This window comes from Ruditapes philippinarum, unplaced genomic scaffold, assembly GCF_026571515.1.
Source record: "Ruditapes philippinarum isolate M1 unplaced genomic scaffold, ASM2657151v2 ctg121_1_1_1_1, whole genome shotgun sequence".
Taxonomy (NCBI): Eukaryota; Metazoa; Mollusca; class Bivalvia; order Venerida; family Veneridae; genus Ruditapes; species Ruditapes philippinarum.
This window is the reverse complement of record NW_026861840.1, coordinates 779,124-800,396: the sequence shown is the minus strand read 5'-3', so window position 1 is coordinate 800,396 and position 21,273 is coordinate 779,124. Positions and strand designations below refer to the sequence as shown.

General features: G+C 31.6%; 2 protein-coding genes across 14 annotated transcripts in view; one reads left to right on the top strand and one right to left on the bottom strand.

The window, feature by feature from the left end:
* Positions 1–21,273, bottom strand: part of LOC132717040 (lipoxygenase homology domain-containing protein 1-like) — a 91,825-nt gene that overhangs the window by 52,891 nt on the left and 17,661 nt on the right. For all 11 annotated transcript variants that reach the window (XM_060700415.1, XM_060700412.1, XM_060700417.1 and 8 more), the window contains exon 11: positions 20,153–20,255. In XM_060700415.1, coding sequence (XP_060556398.1) covers positions 20,153–20,255 — 103 coding nt within the window. The remainder of the gene's footprint in view (positions 1–20,152; positions 20,256–21,273) is intronic.
* Positions 12–16,232, top strand: LOC132717041 (uncharacterized). 3 transcript variants are annotated; one of them, XM_060700424.1, is made up of 3 exons: positions 12–554; positions 11,707–13,806; positions 15,370–16,232. In XM_060700424.1, the coding sequence occupies exons 2-3, from the start codon at positions 11,868–11,870 to the stop codon at positions 15,468–15,470; spliced, it is 2,040 nt and encodes a 679-aa protein (XP_060556407.1). In that variant the 5' UTR covers positions 12–554; positions 11,707–11,867; the 3' UTR covers positions 15,471–16,232. The 3 variants fall into 3 exon arrangements, with proteins under 3 accessions (XP_060556407.1, XP_060556409.1, XP_060556408.1); XM_060700426.1 differs by lacking the exon at positions 12–554 and adding an exon at positions 9,054–9,305; XM_060700425.1 differs by lacking the exon at positions 12–554 and adding an exon at positions 9,344–9,422.

The following is a 21,273-nucleotide window of genomic DNA, read 5'->3' as shown; positions in this document are numbered from 1 at the left end:
ATAGACATTTACTGATTGGAAAGGAGATTTCCTAGCTTACTTCACTTTAGTATAAAATGTGCTGGTGAATATACATAGAAAATTTGAAAAAAAAACTTATTCTTTATGTTTTTTTCTTTGGATTGAAAATTGAAGAAAAAAGAGAAGAAAAAAAACCTAGGACAGGACATAAATTTGAATATCATCAAGTGAATTTATATTAATTAAATACCAAGGCAGGATTTAATACAACTTTATCATGATAAATTTTCATTACTTCAGTTTCTAAGATTAAAATAACAGACAAGTGCAAAATTGTTAAGTTTTTTTTTCCGTCAATTTTGATAAAAATTAAATTTTTGACACTGATAAAAGAAATTACTTCAACCAAATAAAAACACCTGATTTTCATTTTATCAGGAAAAGTGTTCCTGACATTTTAACTTGCATTTCTGCCAATCAACGTTGTAGTACAGTAAAGACAAATAATAAGAAAATTATCTGTGGAACAGTTCCGGTTTAGTATGATAGGTTTAGAGAACAGGACAGTCATGTTGTGATAACTACAGTAACAGGTAATCAATTTTGTTGTCATGATGATAGATTTTAAATATTTATGCTATGGAGTGCAGATTGATATAGCCCCAAAACAAACACGGATCTGTGTGTGGGGGCTTTCTGCTGTTTTTCTTTCTTTTTCCTTCAAAATTGTTGAATGAATATTAACCAGAGATACAGCATTATTAGTCAGAAAATTTTGCAATAGATTTTACGCCTACCGATTAGACGGGGGAAAAAAAGCCACACTTGCAGAGTACCGAGTCCGGAATATTATGTCTATCCTATAACTAGTTGACTCATTTCTACTACAAGGGCTTATAATATTATACAGGTGCCTTGATCTAAACAGTTCACAGTGTCTTAAAATAAATTTGTTTATGTTTACAACTGCAGTATGACATGCTCCATGCCTCATATCCAATCTAACAAATGTACTTTTGGTAAAGTGCTTGTTCAAGGATTATTCCAATGAGGCTTATTGACTGGAAATATTTTTTAAAAAATTTCTTTGTTTACCATTTGATGTAGGTCTTGTACAAATAACTTCAGATGGTTCTTTCACTCGTTTTTTTCTAGATTAATTAGTTAAATTGTAAAAAATGACTTATAAAAATGAAAAGTGTTTAATTCCCCTATGTCAACTGAATTTTGATTATATCTTTGTTCTATCTTTCACATATTTCATAGTTTCTAATGCAGAGGTTCATATGAATATTAATCTCCAATTTTATGTTTTTAAGTTTTTGAATCTTTGTGGGGTTAACCAACATTTTTGTTATATGAATAGGGGAAGATTAAGATAAGCTTAGTGTAAATATATTATTCGATGAACAGCATCATTCTTTCATGCTTATAACAGTCTGAAGTCAATTTGACTGTTTTTTGCCATTATTCAATTTAAACCTCATACGCTTAATCATTCATGAGGACAATTTAAATATTACTCAATACATTGAATATGAGTCTAATTCTATTTCTGACCAGGAAAAATCCAATTCCGCCTGGACCAGTAAAAATCCAATTCCGCCTGGCAATAATAATTTTCAAAATATTTTCATCATGGCATATTAGTCTACTTTAACAAGTGTGTTGTTTTTCAAGTTCTTTTTGTAAGCATGCCCATTTAACTGAAGCAGCTATTAGCATAAACAGGCAGACTTGGTGAACTTGAAAGCCTTGAGGTTTCACATATTTTCTGTGAGATATTGGTACGAAAAGTGATTATTCCTCCCTTCTCAGTACTACATTTGTATACTATGCATTTTGGCAATGATTTATTCTTAGTTCAGCTACAGTATCATTCTGGTCACTGATAGACATAACAATATATACATTTGTACATGTATTTATTATATACTTTTAAATGAAATATTGAGAAATATTGACGAAATAAAAATGCGTATATTCATTTTCCATATTTTCACTGTAAAAATTTATTTTTCACTGCAGTGAAACATATTTTCCGTATTTTCACTGGTGTCTTGCCGGACTACTTTCTTTAAAATTCTGCCAGTACTCAAAATTTAAGGAAAAGACTTTCAAATTTAAATGTCCAGAAAGAGAAAAATGTATATAATAAACAGAAAATTCAATTTTTTCTATAAATACATGGTTTATTTTCATCTTTTGGCATGAAAATTACCATATTTCACTCGTGGCTACCGCCACTCATGAATTTTTTTTTTTCATACCACTCGATGAAAATAAATCATGTATTTATAGAAAAACTTGAATATCCTCTATTTATTATATACTTATAAATGAAATATTGAGCAATATTGATGAAATAAAATTCGTATTTTCATTTTCTGTATTTTCACTGTAAAAACTTATTTTTCACTGCAGTGAAACATATTTTCCATATTTTTACTGGTGTCTTGCCGGACTACTTTCTTTTAAATTCTGCCAGTACACAAAATTTAAGGGAAAACCTTCCAAATTTAATGTCAAAAAGTGAAAAATGTATATAATAAACAGAAAATTCAAGTTTTTTCTATAAATAGATTTATTTTCATCTTGTGGCATGAAAATTACCATATTTCACTCGTGGCTACCGCCACTCATGAAATATTTATTTTCATACCACTCGATGAAAATATATCATGTATTTATAGAAAAAACTTGAATATCCTCTATGTACACTGGCACTAAACCAAAGCAATCCAAAATATTACAAATCATTAAGGGCAAATTGTAAGAAATGTAAATCAGAACATAACAAAAGTGAGAATGGATACAGTTGTATTGCTTGTTTCAAAGGGAGCTTACTCTAGACAACACAAGAACATCGAATGTTTTTTGACCGAGCTAAATGTAATATTCATGAATTAATATATGTCAATATTATTTTCTTAAAGTGAAAAAAAAATCTTTGAAAAATTCCATTACCATTCAAAATGCTTTATTTCTAAATATTTTTTTCTTAACTTTTTCATTATTCTTAATACAAAATTGGTGTGACATATCACAAAAAATTCAAATAATATTACTGATATAAATAGAGGATATTCAAGTTTTGTCTATAAATACATGATTTATTTTCATCGAGTGGTATGAAAATAAATATTTCATGAGTGGCGGTAGCCACGAGTGAAATATGGTAATTTGAAAATAAATCATGTATTTATAGAAAAAACTTGAATTTTCTGTTTATAATATACATTTTTCTCTTTTTTGACATTAAAATTTGAAAGACTTTCTCTTAAATTTTGTGTACTGGCAGAATTTAAAAGAAAGTAGTCCGGCAAGACCCCAGTGAAAATACGGAAAATATGTTTCACTGCAGTGAAAAATAAATTTTTACAGTGAAAATACGGAAAATGAAAATACGCATTTTATTTCATCAATATTTCTCAATATTTCATTTGTAAGTATATAATAAAATAGAATAGTAGTATGTTAATAAACTATCACATTAATATCACAAATGATCTGATTAGCAGAAAAACTGCCAAAATAACATAGAAAAAAAGCTGGTTAAGATCTGAATTAATTGTGATAAACACATGCAAATATTTATTCCAAATGAGAAAACAACGATTTTATCAATGGCTACAGGCAATGCAAGGCGCTTCTAATTAAACATGCATTCCAGAATGATTTACTTTAGCTAACAATGGATAAAACAAGGTTTTGTTTGAGGTTTTTTTTGCAAAAAATATATTTTTCATTTTTTGACATTCCCTGAAAACATTGTGCCTAATTGATTGAGTCTGGTTTTATGAAATGTCAAAAATAATGAAGATGTTATCAGAAAATACATAGTAAAAAGCAATTTAACATCAATTTTATAGAGGTTATATAAACGCTTTTTATTTTGAGGTCATTATACGCAAAGAAAATTATTATTTTAACAATAAATGAGTAACAGAATGGTCTGAAATTTTGCGCATAAGTTATCAAAGGTCAATAAAATTATTCAAGTTTCATCTTCTGACCTTCAGTCCATTATATTTGTGCAATGCACTCTTATTTGAATTTGAATTTTCATTCAACAAAACTGATTTTGCTGAATTATATGGAAATCTGAGATATCACTCCAAAGAATAAAGTTTTAAAATACTATAAGAATTACTATGTTGAGATAATATATGGTAAACCAATGGTCATCAACCAAATGCCACTTATCTTAATTATTTATTTAAAAAAACCCAATGTAGTTGACATATAATTATGGCAATTCATTGGTCATCATCCTGAAGGTGATGAGATAATTGTAGGGCAATCCGAATCATTATGCCACAGAAATTGCAGAGACTGAGGCTTCTGATGTGTATATAAGAAGAAAAATCAAACAATTGAAAATAGAACTGCCCTGTTAGCTCAAATGGTATATTGTTGGACCATGAACCAGGTGACTTGGGTTTAATTGTCACTTTCATTGTGACTGATCATGAAATCCTTTCAACAGTCTTTCACACTGTACCACTGCTCTGGCATTATGCAGATTAGCTAGCAGTTCCTTGCAAAAATGAAGGCAAGACTGGTTTAAATGCTATAGAACTTGCAAAGGAACAAAGTGGCAGAAAGTGGCAGCTGAACTATCCTGTGGTAAATTACTGCTGCCATAATTATGATCTGGAGGCTAAACTACAAACAACCAATCACAAACAATTGAAAATTTCTTCCAAGTATTAATATCTTTTTACAAAGTTTGAAAGGTATGAAATTACTGTTTAACATAACATTTTCAACAGGCATCTCATTTAAATCATATTTCTGGCAATAATTTCTGGCAGAGTAAAACAAAATGCAGTTTTTTTTCAAGGTTAGTTTCAAGAGAATCGTGTAAAATTGTCTTCTGTTGATAAAATTCAACATGATTTGTCTGTAAAATGTTTCTTAGAATACCTCCATGATAGATATTTATCTGTTATTCATACAGTGTTAAGATTTGCCAACCTTGGCACTTTTGAACTTTTGAATGATACAAGCTATTCCTGAAAATCAGAAAATTTAAGGCACATCTATGGACGCCCAATTTTGAACCCTATTCTGCAATAAGAACCATAATTTCAACGTCATTTCACAAGGGACTGACAATACACCACAATGCTTGAATTTTTTCATGCAAACAGCAATATCTTGGGTTTTAAAATAATTCCTTAACTTTCTGTAAATAACATTAAGGTTAGAATCTTTTTAATCATAGGTGTTTTCAACAATTCAAAGATCAAGCTTTTTTCTTATCAAGATCTCTCAAAGAGAATTAATTAACCACCTTTTTTTCAGATGTGTAATTCTTTGTACCTTAAAAAAAAGACTTTACAAGAGTTAAAGTGTGAGTCAAAGTGAGTGAAAAATGATGATCTTGCAATATGAACTTTAAAATCAAAAAGAAACGATTGTCAACAAGGGTGCCATAGTCACAAAATACGCCCGTTTACTAAAGCTTTAGATGGAGATGGGAGCATTATGGATAAGTGTTATCTAGCAAGCAAGTTTTTATCCTTGGCACTGTGTTGTTAAATGAACCTTAAAACAAATCAGTAGGGAAGATATGCACAGGATGTGTGACATATCTTCATATTTTTATCTGAACTTTGACCTCTATGAATCCGCAAAGACCTGAATCTTGCGTGCGACACTCGGCCTCTCAATGGTGAACATTTGTGCCAAGTAATATTGAAATCCCTCTATACTTGTGGAAGTTCTGCTCCGGACAAGCATTTTTCAATGAACTCTAAGTGTGACCTTGACCATTGACCTAAAGATCTGGTTCATGTGCGCGACACTGCTCCTCATAGTGGTGAACATTTCTATGAAGTTTCATTAAAATCCCTCAATACATGTAGGAGATATGCTCCGGACAAAATCTGGATATTTCATCATCTTTAGTGACCTTGACCTTGTATATATTGACCTAAATTATATGAATCACAGCCATAGTCTTGATAATGACCATTTATGTTACAATCCCTCAATAAATGATGACTAAATGGTCCATATACACATCTTCATATTTTTATCTGAACTTTGACCTCTATGTGTGACCTTGACCTTGGCCGCAAGGACCTGAATCTTGCGCGCGACATTCCGCCTCACAATGGTGAACATTTGTGCCAAGTAATATTGAAATCCCTCAATACATGTGGAAGTTTTGCTCTGGACAAGCATTTTTCAATGAGCTCTAAGTGTGACCTTGACCTTTTGACCTAGAGACCTGGTTCATGTGCGTGACACTGCTCCTCATAGTGGTGAACATTTCTATGAAGTTTCATTAAATTCCTTCCATACATGTAGGAGATATGCTCCGGACAAAATTAGACGACCGCCAGGGGCGTTCCCATAATACGTCCCGTTTTTCAAACAGGCGTATAAAAAGAGATACAAAACAATTTAGAATGGGAGTGACTGATAAAACAAGTGCAATCTTTATGTGATAATAAATCAAACTTAATATCATTCTTTACAGCAATCAATACCATTATTAAAAATGTTGTATGCCACCAAAAGTTTTCTCCCTTTGTTACTCAACACACCATTTGCAGAAATTATATTTATCCTATTCAATTGAAGAAACAGGCAATAATTAAGGCTTAATACAGTCACTGAGAGTTCTAAACAGACTTTTAAGGGTAAAACTCGTCTTGAGGAATAAAGTTAAGCATGCAATAAGTTATTCTCGCCATTGTTTCCTAGTCCATACTAGAATGTATAAGACTCTGTTTTTTAAAGGTGTCACATGAAATTTAGTAAAAATCAACAGGCATCAATTCTACTTGCTTCTACATAATTCTACATTATCAACAAAGTACAATTTAACTATTACATAACATTGGCAGTAATAAAATCACGGGGAAGGTAACAAGTGTTTGAAAGTGTCTTCTTTAACTGCCAAAAAGGACACTTTTAAAACAGCTCTTCTGAGGGTGCAGTTATATGTTTTAGTTTTAAATAATCAATATTGATTTTTTAAATTTTGATCAACTACCTGTACATGTATTATAAAACTTAGATATGGTTATGAAAATTATCTTAAGGTGAAGTTTTCGAAACTTAAGTGTACTATATATCTCTGTTCATAAATTTGATTTCATTTTTGAGTATAATCATATAAAATGTCTCCCTGGTTGACAAAATGAAATACTATATTTTAGTATAAGCCTATGCATAATCAGTTTTTATCTTAAAAATAGGAAACTGAATTTATATGAACCTTTAATGAACCTAAAGATCTACAATTACATAGTACCATTTACTACCATCAACAAATGGCAAGACCTTTCAAGATCTACTTAAAAGAAGAGATGATGTACCAAAAGTTTGTCCTTTCATTGACCTAGTAAAATGTTATTTTAACATGACAATTTATAAAGCTTTACACCTTGCAGAATTAGGACAAGAAATAATAATTGTCATAGGGCCGAAAAATTTTAAAAAATGTTTGCAGTCACTTTTTTAAAAGAATCATCGAAGGGGCAACAATAAATAAGTTTACCCTATCTCTCTTAAGCTGCTGAATTTGAATAGGGAATAGTCCATTATTAAAGTTTTAAGAGATTTCAATATCAAAAAACAACAAGAATACCTGTTGCTTGTGATTATTTCTTGTCGGTTGTGCAATAACCAAATTTTACATATATTAATTCTAAGTTAAAAAGGGACATAACTCCTAGAAATATAGCTTTAAGGATATACGCCCCTTTCTTCGTCATAATAAGTCAGTATTCAAAATTTCATGTTGATATCTTTTAATATGTTTGAATAATGGGCAACACAAAAACTTTTGCAAAAAGACAGCTATAAAGCAGCTATCAAATAGCTCAACTTTTTCTTTGAAACAGACATGCTAAATATTGAGCTACCAATAGCAGAGCCAGCCTGGTCCAACAGCATAGATGTCTGTAGGCTGGCCTGGCTCTACAGTGAGTGAATCACGACAAAGCCTTTCTTTAAGGCTTATCATAGATTAACATTATCTTTAATTTTCATCATTTTAAGTTTGTAGTAATAAAGATTTGATAAAGCAAACAGGTATATGGGGTTTCAGGCATGAAATAATGATAATTGCTCATAGATTTCACTTGCTGAGTCCTCCAATAATTAGAGTTTACAAGTAGTACATGTATATATATCATTGTTGGAAAATTTATACATAGTTTTTGTTATATTCTGTTTTAATTTTCTATCTCAAATTGTTCATAAGCATATTAAATTGTTGTGATGTGCTAAGAATTTTTTATTAAATCAATCCCTATTTAAATTTAAATCACAAGGGGGATAATTCTAACAAAACATTCACAATTTATCTCCCTTTACCAAGATCATGCTTTGCTTATAAATAGTTTATTACAACAATTCTAGAACAAGGCTTTGTTGGTATTTTTCCTGAAGAGTTACAAAACAAGGAATCCCTTTCCATTTAAATAGCTCTTAATTGCTTCACATTGAGGGAGTAACAGAACAAGAAAACAAAACATTCATAGATTGTCTCCCTTTATTAAGATCAAATTTTGCATATTTATAGCTTACTACAACAAATTTTAGAACAATCTTTTATTTATTTATTTTCTATTCTCTGAATTTTTTTTTAAGTTGAGAAACCAATAGTTAAATTAATCTTGTTCTTTCCATTAAAGCAGCACACCTCCAGATTCATGTTAATTTTCATGAAAATTTTGGAAATGTATTTAAAAGTAAAATATTTTGAGGTGGACAAATTAAGTAATTTACATATTCCAATTGGCACTTACAATCTGCGAAAATGAACACAAAAAGTGGTCAACATATGCAAAAAAGCCCTTACTGCGTTAGTAACGCAGTAGAAATATGGTGATAAAATACTGCAAAGTCAGTTTTAAACTGCACATAACATGGTAAATATAACTTGGATCTTTGTTTTTATCTTTCTTAAAAGTTTAGTGCATTTTTCTCAATAATGATTTTCTTAAAATATTCTGGCCTGCCTGGAGACAATGCAGCTTTAAACAGGATCAAAATTTTGTTTCTTCATAAAAATCAGATGGCCTAAATGTTCCATCCATCTATTATGACAGAAGAAGGATATGATTTAAGAGTGCACTTAACTTATGTTATTATAAATAACTCCTTGCTCACAGTGCAAGTGTATTTAATACCGAAAATATTTGCTTTCATGCGCATAAGATTATATAAAGTGAAAGTATTTTGAAAAGGTTTAAAATCTATACTATGTTCAAAAAGTGATATCAAATGCATGAATCAAATTGAATTCATGCATTTATTTATATGTTTATGATTTTTCTATGCAATTTTGTTGGATATTTAGATATTATAACAGCTAGGTGAGTTCTTTTTATGTGAAAATTAAGAAGATAGATAGAATTGAATTCATGCATTTATTTATATGTTTATGATTTTTTATGCAATTTTGTTGGATATTTAGATATTATAACAGCTAGGTGAGTTCTTTTTATGTGAAAATTAAGAAGATAGATAGAACTTTTATATCACAATCATGTACAGTAATAAATATATGTAATCATGTCATGTTTATGATAAAATCAGCATAAAATGGCAAAACTTCATTTAGCATTTAATTTTAAAAAAAATAAACAGAAGTCAACTGGGATGTATATTATGTTTCCTTTTTATTTTTTTCTTAACAAAAAAAAGAGCATAACAAATATTTTGGACAAATCTTTTTATATAATGATTGCACACATAAAAATGTTGTTGTTTTTTTTTGTTGTTTTTTTGGGGAAGGGGGAGGGGGGGGGGGTTAAATCAGGTATCAAGCCATTACAAATCACAAAGTAGCAGAAAGAACTTAAATTGAAAATTTCTGTAAGGTTGCAAAGTAACTCAGATGGTTCATTGGCAAAACAAGAAATTTATTTTCAAATTTTACTCCAAAAATGCCAGTGCTATTACTATTTGGTTACCAGCATCTGAGACAAGTCATGATAGAGTGTTGGCATGATGTCACTGGTGTCCAGCCTCAGGTTAATTTAGTATTGTGGGCAGTTATTTACCAAACAAAATAACTTTTAACTCAAATCAGGGTAATAATTGGGGGGAAAAAATCAGTTCTGAGTATACTTTTTTATTATCTTTTGCTAATTTTAATGTTAATTATATATGCCAGTTGGTCTTGCATAACTTTAGAAGTTAAATTTTTAGCCTTTTAGACGGTGACCTCAGTGCAACCGGTAAGTATGAGAAGGATTAACATGCTTAATAGAATTGAAATGACTGAAAAAATTATATGCTCTAATTTATATGACTGTAATGTAATACAAAAAAAACTGATATAAAAGCAATAGAATTTCTCAAAAATTAAAGGTTATTGACATGAAGAACCAGAAGAGTGCAAATGAACTGTTATAATAAAATCCTTGAAAGGAATTTAATTCAAATTTTGGTAACCCAGTGAATTTCAAAATGTGTGTAGGCAGATTTATTTACCATCTTCAAAACGATTAAAAAGTAATAAAGAAAAGAAAAGGAAAAGAAATAGACGTCATCAAAATCAAGCAATTTAAGTTGTTATCCATACAGTTCACAAGTTCAAGTTTTTATCGCAACACTGTTGAAATTGTATAATGGAATTTACCTTTCTTTGAATTTGGAACAGTCCATTCAAATTTTAAGGGAATTTCAAGATCAAAATACAAAAATTTAGCTACTAACTTTATAGAGCCTGGTCAGACTGCATAGGAGTAAAGGCTGGCCTTGCTCTATACTGGGTGGCAAAGACTGATCTCGTTTGGACTCTGCAGGCTAGAGGTTATTTTTGTTATTCATGCAACTATATTTGCTTCAATACAGCAGTTTGATATCATTAAAGCCACTTAAATTGCCTATTGCAATATGACCAAAAATGCAAAGCAGATGTTTAATTTCAACCTGTATGTAATATATGTATATTAAACACCCTTAATAAACTGTCATGATTTTATTCAAAGAGGGTCAAGTCCATCACAAAAGTTCAGGCAGAAGGGGTTAGCGGTCAAGATTAAGAATAAAAAAACTTTTTAAAAAAATGCTGCAGTCTTTATTCCTTATGCATTAAGAGAAAACTGAAATGCATTATGCTAAAAATGTAGTCTGCAAATTTTTCTTATTTTATCCAACTTTATAATTTTTTTTGTGATGGGGCACTCTAAGCCACCTAAGCATATTAAAGTAATGATAGCATAATTTGATGTGTGTTTCTGGGCAAATTCACTGCACTTAGATAAGATCAGTAAAAGATTCAAGCACAAATTGATTGATTTATCTTTAATCAATGATTGATTCATTCACATTCTTTTCCCCCATATTTTATTACAGGTAACAACTAAACTTGACTTTACTTATAAAGAAAAGTAGAGTTTTGACAAGCAAGGATCTATAAAATGATAAAATATGTCTTGATAATAAACTATTTGATAAAAACCAGTGCCCTAGAAAACCAAAATAGATTGTACATAATCTTAATATACAGGTACATTGTACTTTAAAATATTGATAACATTTTGATTTTGATATAACCCTGCATGCATGAAATAATTGGTATACATTCATAAATGTATGAGGTGGGCTATTTAAAGAAACAATCATTTTTTTTTAAGAACAATTCTTTTCCATCACTACAATTTTTAAATTGTATAACCATTGTTTTAGAAATAAATACTCATTTTATCTGCATTTCACGTTATCAAAATATGATTTAAACCTTATTTTCTTTTATTATGTTTTCAGATGTTGCGAGAGAAGTGATAATTTACAAGATGCATCATTGAGAAAATAATCAAATACATCAAAAGAGTCATCTGTGTCATAGCAACAATAAATAAAAAAATTCAAATCTCTTCAATGTCAAAACCGAAGTCCGAAGTCTGAAAGTTGCAACTGTAAACAAAATGCTTCTACGATACATTATGGTATTCAGCAAGATGGCGATCGTGTTATGTACTGTTGCCGTTAAAGATCCGCAAGACAATTGTATGGTTAGTTTAATGGTTCCGAAGGAAAGCCTGAAGACTGTTTGTACCGGAGGTAGTGACTATCAGACTGATCAGAAACTGAAATCTGTCGAAAGTCAGCTCAATTCTATACGTCACGACATTGGCAGAATTAATGTACGTCTTACATACACTTTAAATCATGGCCGTGACAATGGCGAAATTTCCAAACGGTTAGAGAAACTAGAAAACAGTGTGACTAATATTCAAACTAATTTGACGAGAGAAAGAGACACGGATAGAGTAAAGGAAGTAGTTGTTGAGACTTTCAATAGAAAAAGAATCGTGAGACTAATAAAATCTACACTGCGGAAGGAGATGGGAGAAATGAAAGAAGAAATAAAACGGGATATTCATTATGAATTTCGTCAACAACTAAAACATGACATAAGAAATGAACTCAACTCTTACATGTCACAAAACAGTAAATTTTTAGATGAGTTTAACACAGAAATATTACTTAACAGAGCTGGTGGTTATGACAGTAAGAGAGACTATGATCCTAGTTCTAAAGTAGAGAAACATAACACTAAAGAAATGGCTAATAATAATAAAAGGCATGTGATGGAAAGATATGATACAACGGATAGTGCATTCAATAATGAACTGCCTGAGAAACCTCAGTCAAAGATTTTTCAATCTGACAGTGAGTCTACGAAAGACCTTGATATAAAAGATGCTATTGTGATATTGAATAGTGAAGTTAAAAAACATCTTGACAAACAAACCAGTAAGGTTAAGGAGATAGTGGGCCAACATTTAAATCAAACCCAAGTAAAACTTAATAAATTGAGTGAAAATTTTGATAAAAAGCTGGATTCCAAGTATGTAGATGTGTTTAAAGATAACAAAGGTTATCAAGACATCAGTGGCAGAATAGAACAAATGGAGCATGCTATAGAAACACTTGGAAATGGTCTGTCCTCATTACTGCACGATAATATGCTTTCCGGAGAAATTAAAAGAACATTTGAACTCGAAAAAGTTGCCATGGAAAATCGACTTTTATCAAAACTTTCATCTGAATCATATCCTATCAAATTGGAGATAGAAAACTTAAAGAATCAAACTATATCTGTTTCAAACCTCATTCAGGCTACTTCAAAGTCCGCCAGACAAACACAATTCAGTCTTCAGATTTTCAATGCAACTGTTAAGCACAAACATTACAACTTAGAGAGAAGTATTAAACAAATGACTGAACAAATTAATAAGTTGAATGAAACATTGAATCCAGATTATGAGGACACTTTCGATTTTGGGCAGGCATTAAATGAAATAGATATACAAAATGCCGTAGATTTTGTACACAAAATGAAAGACACCTGGCCTAGTGTTCTACATAATATAACCTCTTTAGTTCAAGATCACAAAAAGGATTTTGATTTCATTCAGGAAGGCTTTGAACATATCACTTATAAATTTTCAGATGTTTATAAGAATCAGACAGAATGTTTGAATAAAATTGATAAAGTAAATCGTGATATAAAAGAAATTCAGGAAAACATAGTGTATAATGAGAGGATTAAAACAGAAGATGCACTTGACAAAAACCAATGGGCACAATTTAATTTTAACCATACATTCAGCCGGTCTGGATGCTATGGTGGCAAAAAATATGTAAAGAAAACGGGATATGATGTAGGTATCTATGTTGGAGTTGTCCTGTGTTCAGAAAAACGATATAAAATCTATCTTAGTGACTCACTCAATGGAACATTTTTAAATATTGGAGATACAATTCAAAATGGTGAAGATCATTGTGAATTTGTGGGAGCTTCCAAAAATTCGCCTGTGAAACTTGGGAAAGGTGCTACTGATTTTAGTAGGATACCAGGTAAGGGAAAATATCTAAAAATTATCCATGTTGTCTAAATCTGTTCATCCTCAAAACATCTCGTATCTTGAAAAATAGTAAATTAACAAAATTGTTTGTGTATTTTTTTTTATATATTTCATTCTAAATATCAATGAAAAAGTCAAAATGGCCACATTCCAGCTTTATTGGTGAAGTGCCCCTGAGGTAGGAGCATAAGCTAGTTACAACAGTGCTCTACATAAGCATTGTTTTATTAGATGTTGTTGTTTTTTTCTGCTAGGAAAAGTAAGTTTAAATCCTAAGTCCATTGGACTAAGATTAATTTAAAATATACTTAAAATAAATTCTGTTCAATTTACCATTGAAAAAAAAATTACCACTGATCCCCCCCCCAAAAAAAAACAACAAAAAAACAACAAATTTCAAAGGGGCAAAATTAACCTGCATCATCTGTTGAAGTTAAAACTACACTGTTAACTGATAAATAATTATTCATAATGGTTTTTGGATGAAAGAGAAGAGGGTGAGGGTTAGTTGTTTGATTTTAAGTCAATCTGACATATCTTTGTAATCACAGTGGCAAGTTTACTTAAGTTAACCACCTTTCCTGGATAACTAACCGACAACATTTCACCTCACCCAAGGAGCAAATCAGCTACCCCGATATTACAAATCTGATGCTTGTCTTATTGAGAGTTAAGGAGTCGGCTTAAAGCTCGGGGTAGTTTTAAATTTTAGATTGACATGATGTTTATGTTATATTTAAATACAAACACGATTTACAAATTATTATCCTACATTTCGTTGTGAACCTACTGTTTCATTGAATCATAATACTTATTTCAACCAATAATGTTACAAGCCAATTATAACGAAAAACAACAGGTGCATGTATAAATGTCAAGTATATATATATTCTTTTTGATAACTACCCACTTGCTACCGCCTAAAGGCACTTTGTAATAGAAGAAACATTATACTGTAGCCTGGTCTTATCATTGCTACATAATCTCTCTCATTTGTTTCAATTAATGGTTTAAATTAAGACGTGCATGCAGGAAAACCATAGGAATCTCTATTCCATTCCACATTCATTATTGATAAAGAAATTGTGCGTTTTTTCCTCTCTTTTTTTCAGTTTTTATTTTCGTTTTGTTTTATTATGCTTATTATGAATTTTAATTTTCAGTATTCTGGACAAATTCTATATGATTTTAGAAATCTTATTAATGTTTACCCTGCTGGCAGCAAATAATTTTACCATTGCAACCAGTGCAGACCAAAATCAACTGCCACATCCATGCCATCTGATCATGGTCTGCACTGTTCTTTATTCACTTATTATTCTAAAGATTTCCCGTAAAAGGATGAATGCGCATTTTTCAGAAACTGAAAGATGGACCAGACTTTGTAAGAAATGTAAGTGGGCTAACGGTTGAAATAAAATTTTTAGACACAGAAACCTGAGTGACACCAAACTTTTACTATCATGGTTGAAACCATTGCAATAAATATATAAGGTGCTATCCTTCTTTTGAAATCAGCTATACCCTTGCACTGTTGTTTTCTCTTCTTTTTCAGGTTATAGACGACGAAATTGGGGTGAAGTTCCGATAAGAACGCAGTTATCATTCTTCAGTCCTACACCATTGTGGTACGAATGTGGAGTAACCATTCCTTGATACATAACCCACCCACTGACAAATCACAGGAATACCTCAAATATATATTCAATGCAACTGGAGTTAACTCCCTTTTATTGAATGAATAAAGGGAGACAATTACAGCCAAATAGACACACTCTTACTGCCTTTTTTTCTTCTTTTCATAAGAAATAAAAAACAAATATTGACCTGGTTTTTATAATCAATAGTGACACATTGCCTTATAGTTATTAATCTGGGACTGAGTCTACATGTGAACTTCGTTTTCTAATTGTTTGAGTGAACATGATCAACCAGACTGAAAATTACCAGATTAATTCTGGTAATTAATTACCAATGAAATGTTTAAATCCTTTGAAATTATGATATGAATTTCAAAGAAACATATGTAAGTATTTAAAACACTCTTTTTATGTGACTTTTAGTGGTAAAATATGTTCTTTGTTAATTTTATTATTGTGCTGTTAATGAATTTCCTATTTGAATGCAAAATATTTGTAAATTGTTTATTTTTGGAATAAAGTGTAAAGCCATATTATTTTATAATCTGATTAAGTAAAATGTATTTGTGAAAGCAATAGAAATAGAAATGTTTATTTCTTTGTCGTAATATTTTAAAAGGTTATATGCTATGGTATGAAACCATCATTGTTAACAATTATTTCATTATTTCGCCTAAATGATTTTAGCCCCCTGGTGGCAACTGTAAATCACTCTACATTGTGTACCCATATACCACTAGTGCAGACCAAGATCATGCTGCACATCCACGCCCTCTGGTCATGGTCTGTACAGTTTGCTATTCACTCAATTTACATATCTTGAAATTTTCCCTTAAAATGATGAATGGTTTAATCCTGATATTGAAAGATGGACAAGTCCTTTTATGAAATTTTGCGTGGTAAGCATTATAAACAAAACACTTTTACCTTATTACCTTCCCTAATCAATCTTTAACAGTATGGTAGAGTACAGTTTTAAGCACTCTGTTTATAAACTTTCATTCATTTTTCTTCTCTATCTTAATGGGAATCTGAAGTGCAATAGGTTAATATACTGTTTATTTGAGAATAATATACTATCAGTTTCTCTATCAAAATTCTAGGAGCCCTGTGTCTCATCAAATACAAAATTTACAGGTAATGATCAACTAAAACTTTTACTTTAAGTTACTAAAGTTAAATTAGTGCTGCAATGAATGATGTTCATTGCAACATTATCTTTGTATGTTGCAATGAGGAACATAATTTCATCGATACAAACTTATGATATAAAATTAATGACTCAGCAAAAAACTAAAATTTAACTTACTTGTGCAATGAATATTGACAAAAGTTTAAATTTCATCTCCCATTATCTTGTTATTTTATGCACAAGTGGGATCAAGTAGCCAAAAGTGATAATGGACAGAGCTTTCAGCTCTCAAAAATGAAAATAAAAATTGTCTTTATTGCCCAAGAGGTCTGGTCACCTTAAGCTCCTTAACTACAGTCTCGTTAGGAACAACCACTTGTATTTTATAAAATTTAATGGCATTGATTGTTACACAACAATCTATGGTAGGCACTCCCTGCCATATTTACTGTTAGCTGAATTGTTTACTTATACCAGAAACCTCAGTAAAAAAACAACAACTTCCAGAGTGTTACCATACTCCATTTGTGCATTCCACCCAACATCTACTGCATTACACCCTTAAGAGCCCCACACCAGAGATGACGCAGTCCTGGCCACAGAGAAGTTCAGGACAAATGCTTCCAATAATTCAATTATTCTCTTAAAAAAAGTGATAGATGATTTGTTGGAGTAGTAAGCTCTGAATGCATAAATAGTCAACAAAAAAGTATACATCATCCTGCCACATAATTTGCTGTATCTAGAAGTATCCCCTGAACACAAAACAAGCAACAACTATTTTTATAATGAACTTTCCTTTAGCTAAACTGTGGATCAAACTTATGACCTTCCAAGACCTTAAGAAGTCTATCTTCAAAAGATGAACCATGTTCAATCAATTGGGCCATGGAATGAACCAGAGTGACTGAGTATTGAACTTGTGACCTACCCAGACTTTGAGACAGATCTATTTGATATACAGAACATTTTCATTCAATTGGAGAAAACAATCTACAACCTGTCAAGACTTCAAGAAGCCTACCTTTGATAATGGAACAATTATTCATTGATGTTGCATGGACCTTGCAACCTCCAGAGCCTTTAGGAAGCCTTTCTTTGATTTACAATGCATCTTCATTCAATTGATCAACTATGTACATTGAATGAATTATATAACTCAATCTTTTCCCTTTTATCTGACAGATCAGCTTAAACAAGACTTTTTTTTCTAATCTATAAGCAAATGACTAGACATTATTCTAATATTTGACTTGCTGTGCTCTAATTTTCAACAGGTCTAAAATACATGTTATCATGCAGAATTGAATTTGTCAGGCCAAAGTTAATATTGTTTGTCTCCAATTTTGAAATTTAGGCAATGATCCCTTCATCACCATAAATTCTTGGAACTTCACCAACAAAAACCTTTGCCTTGAGAGAGGACAGCAAAAAGTTAAAAGTAGGCCATAGTTGCAACAGACTGGGGCATAACTCATTTCAATACATACCTAAAGAGAAGGGACAGAAATGATATATAATATTTGTTGGCCTAAATTAAAATTTTAGTATCTGTGCACTTTATCTTAGACATTATCAATTTTCTCTTATCAGACATTGATTTATAGCAATATATATATTCTCAAGATATACAGTAAACAAATCATTTGTACATTACTTGAATATACAGACTGTAAACCTCTTTGATATTCCTATTAATAATTAGTTAAATACTTTTATTACAAGAAATAAATTTGACTCTTTTTTTGATGTGAGATATGGGGTGTTGTTGCTATCTTCTATGACGTGATTGGAATATGAGATTTGAGCCGCGTCACGACAAAACCAACATAGTGGGTTTGCGACCAGCATGGGTCAAGACCAGCCTGCGCATCCGCGCAGTCTGATCAGGGCTTACCAACTCTGTTACAAGTGGAGAAACTGAAAGCGAACAGCATGGATCCTGATCAGACTGGGCGGATGCGCAGGCTGGTCTGGATCCATGCTGGTCGCAAACGCATTATGTTGGTTTTGTCGTGACGCGGCTCATTTGTTTTTGTTGCTGTTTTTAAATCATGGTGAAAGATTTGTTCTTGTTTTAGTAGCTTAGGAAAAAGACTTCTTTTTTTTGTTTAACATTTTTTTCTGTAATGAGGGTGGAATTTGTTGTTGCTTTTGTGGTGTTAAAGATATTTAGGACTTTGTTCTGTTGTTTGATTTTATTTGTGTGATGTGGTCTTTGTGATGGGGTTGGTAAATTTAGTTTTCTGTGACATGACTGAGAAAACAGAGGATTTAGAATATATGTAACAAAATCAACATTGAAATCATACGATTAATATGAATGTTCACTGGTAAAGAGAGGGCAAGGTGCTAGCCTCATGCATCTTTCAAGTTCAGGCACCTTGGTGAAAACTGTTGACCTTAAATGTTAGCTTCAGAATAAAGACCTTATGATATGCCAGAGTATATGTGGCAAGCGGTAAAAACATCTGACTAGTATTCTAAGGATTGCTGGCCTGTGAAGTTGGTTCAAACCCAGAGCAAGACATTTTTACACTTATTGCTTAGTACCAGTTCTTTCCTGGTACAGACTTGAGGGTGTTTGTATTCTTATAGCTCCTTCAACTGAATTACATTCTATAATAAACTACTTTAAGGTATAAGGAGATAATGTAAATGAAATTAAATTAATTGATATCATAATTAATGGACACCTGCCAAATGTCTGGGTCTCATGCTACCTTCACAGTGAAGATCTGATTTGGGTAATCAAACTAGGGTAAATAAATTAACATTGTAAAAGACAGGAAAATGGCCTTGAAAATAAATTAAAACTGTTAAAAAAAAGCACGAAAATAGCATATGAACATAGCAAATACCGGTACTCTCAAAACAAAAAGTGCAAATGACGAGAAGAGAGAATCACTTGTGTGACTTGAATCTGTTGATATAAGATGGGTGATTAGATATCAAATTTAACTTAATAAAACCCAATTTATTCTTCAAGGTCACATTGCATTGGTAGTTTAAATTCCCAAATGAACATCTGGGTTTTAGCAAACCTTTATACAATGGACCCTTTACCTCGGATTTAACAGTAAAAATTCAATATAACAGATTTTAGATGATCAATGTGTGTTAATATGCATCTTCATAAAGAAAGGGGAAGACTCAATTTAAAATACATATAACATAATCAAGGCTACATTTCTATCGCACAAAAAAACTAAAACATAAGCGATGAACATGGTTATAAAATAATTCAGCAATAGTTTTACCAGATTTTTCCCTCACAAAACCTGTGGTTAAAAACTTTTGTGTGGGAGTCTGAACAAAAAAATATCATAGGAACTTAAGACTAGAAAAGGTAAGGGTAGGTCCTAGAGGGTATAAAACTTTTCCTGAGCTTTGTCTCAAATCTCAAGATTTTCATTGGTCAATTTAAATTCTTTGCTCATTTCTGACCAATCAAATACCTCAGATATAACTTTGAACATAGAATCATAAGAGCCTTGCAACTGAAAAAATATATAGGAACTTAAGACCTGAAAAACAAGCAGGAAGGAACCTGAAACAATTCTTACCTTTTCAAGGAACCAGCCAGGTCCAAATCCCGCATTGTCATGACCTATACGAATTCTCTCCAATCTACCCAGGCATGGACATTCAAATGTAAACTCATCCTTCCTGGAATGAACAGAGAAAATATATTAACCTTTAATTACAATGCTATATATCATAAATGAACTTATTCGTCTTTCAATATCAGATAAAAACATTCATCATTTGTAAGCAAAATTTCAAAATAAGAACTGACAGAAAAGCCAACAGTGCAGACCAAGATTGAACAGCAAATATGTGCCTGCTGATTGTAATCTGCACTAATCACATGGGTATATTCAGCTGCCACCAATCATGGTCTGCAGTGATCACATGGGTACATTCACTTGCCACCAATCATGGTCTGCACTGATCACATGGGTATATTCAGCTGCCACCAATAGTGGTCTGCACTGATCACATGGATATATTCAGCTGTCACCAATTGTGGTCTGCACTGATCACATGGGTATATTCAGCTGCCACCAATCATGGTCTGCAGTGATCACATGGGTATATTCACTTGCCACCAATTGTGGTCTGCACTGATCACATGGGTATATTCAGCTGCCACCAATTGTGGTCTGCACTGATCACATGGGTATATTCAGCTGCCACCAATAGTGGTCTGCACTGATCACATGGGTATATTCAGCTGTCACCAATCATGGTCTGCAGTGATCACATGGGTATATTCACTTGCCTCAGCAGGATAAGAGTTAAAACAGTTTGAGTGGAAATAAAATACAAATATAAAATTTTAGCAGTATACATGTACAAAAAATGGGAAAAACAAGGAACCAATCGAATCTTTTAGAATTATATCAAAACCTTTAAACTATTACAGGGAGATATCCTCAACCCGTTTCATTTCTGCAGGTTTTTTGTTTTTCCTGTTTTTTTTTGTTTTGTTTTTTTTTTTTGACAACAAAAAACTTTGTTTCATAACATTTTAAAAAACATGGTAAAACTTTGACATTCTTAGTCTCATTTTTCCCCCTTTGTAAAGATCAAAGAAAGAAATCTTGTCAACTAATGCACCAGTCTATTGTAACTCCTGCTACCCAATATCTAATCATTGGATAACAGTTCGGGCTTTGTCTTT

Bases quoted from the DNA above. Each gene is read 5' to 3' on its own strand.
- LOC132717041 (XM_060700424.1), top strand. From the start codon at position 11,868: ATGCTTCTACGATACATTATGGTATTCAGCAAGATGGCGATCGTGTTA. The intron at 13,807-15,369 runs GTAAGGGAAAAT...CTTCTTTTTCAG, and splicing joins TGATTTTAGTAGGATACCAG to GTTATAGACGACGAAATTGG.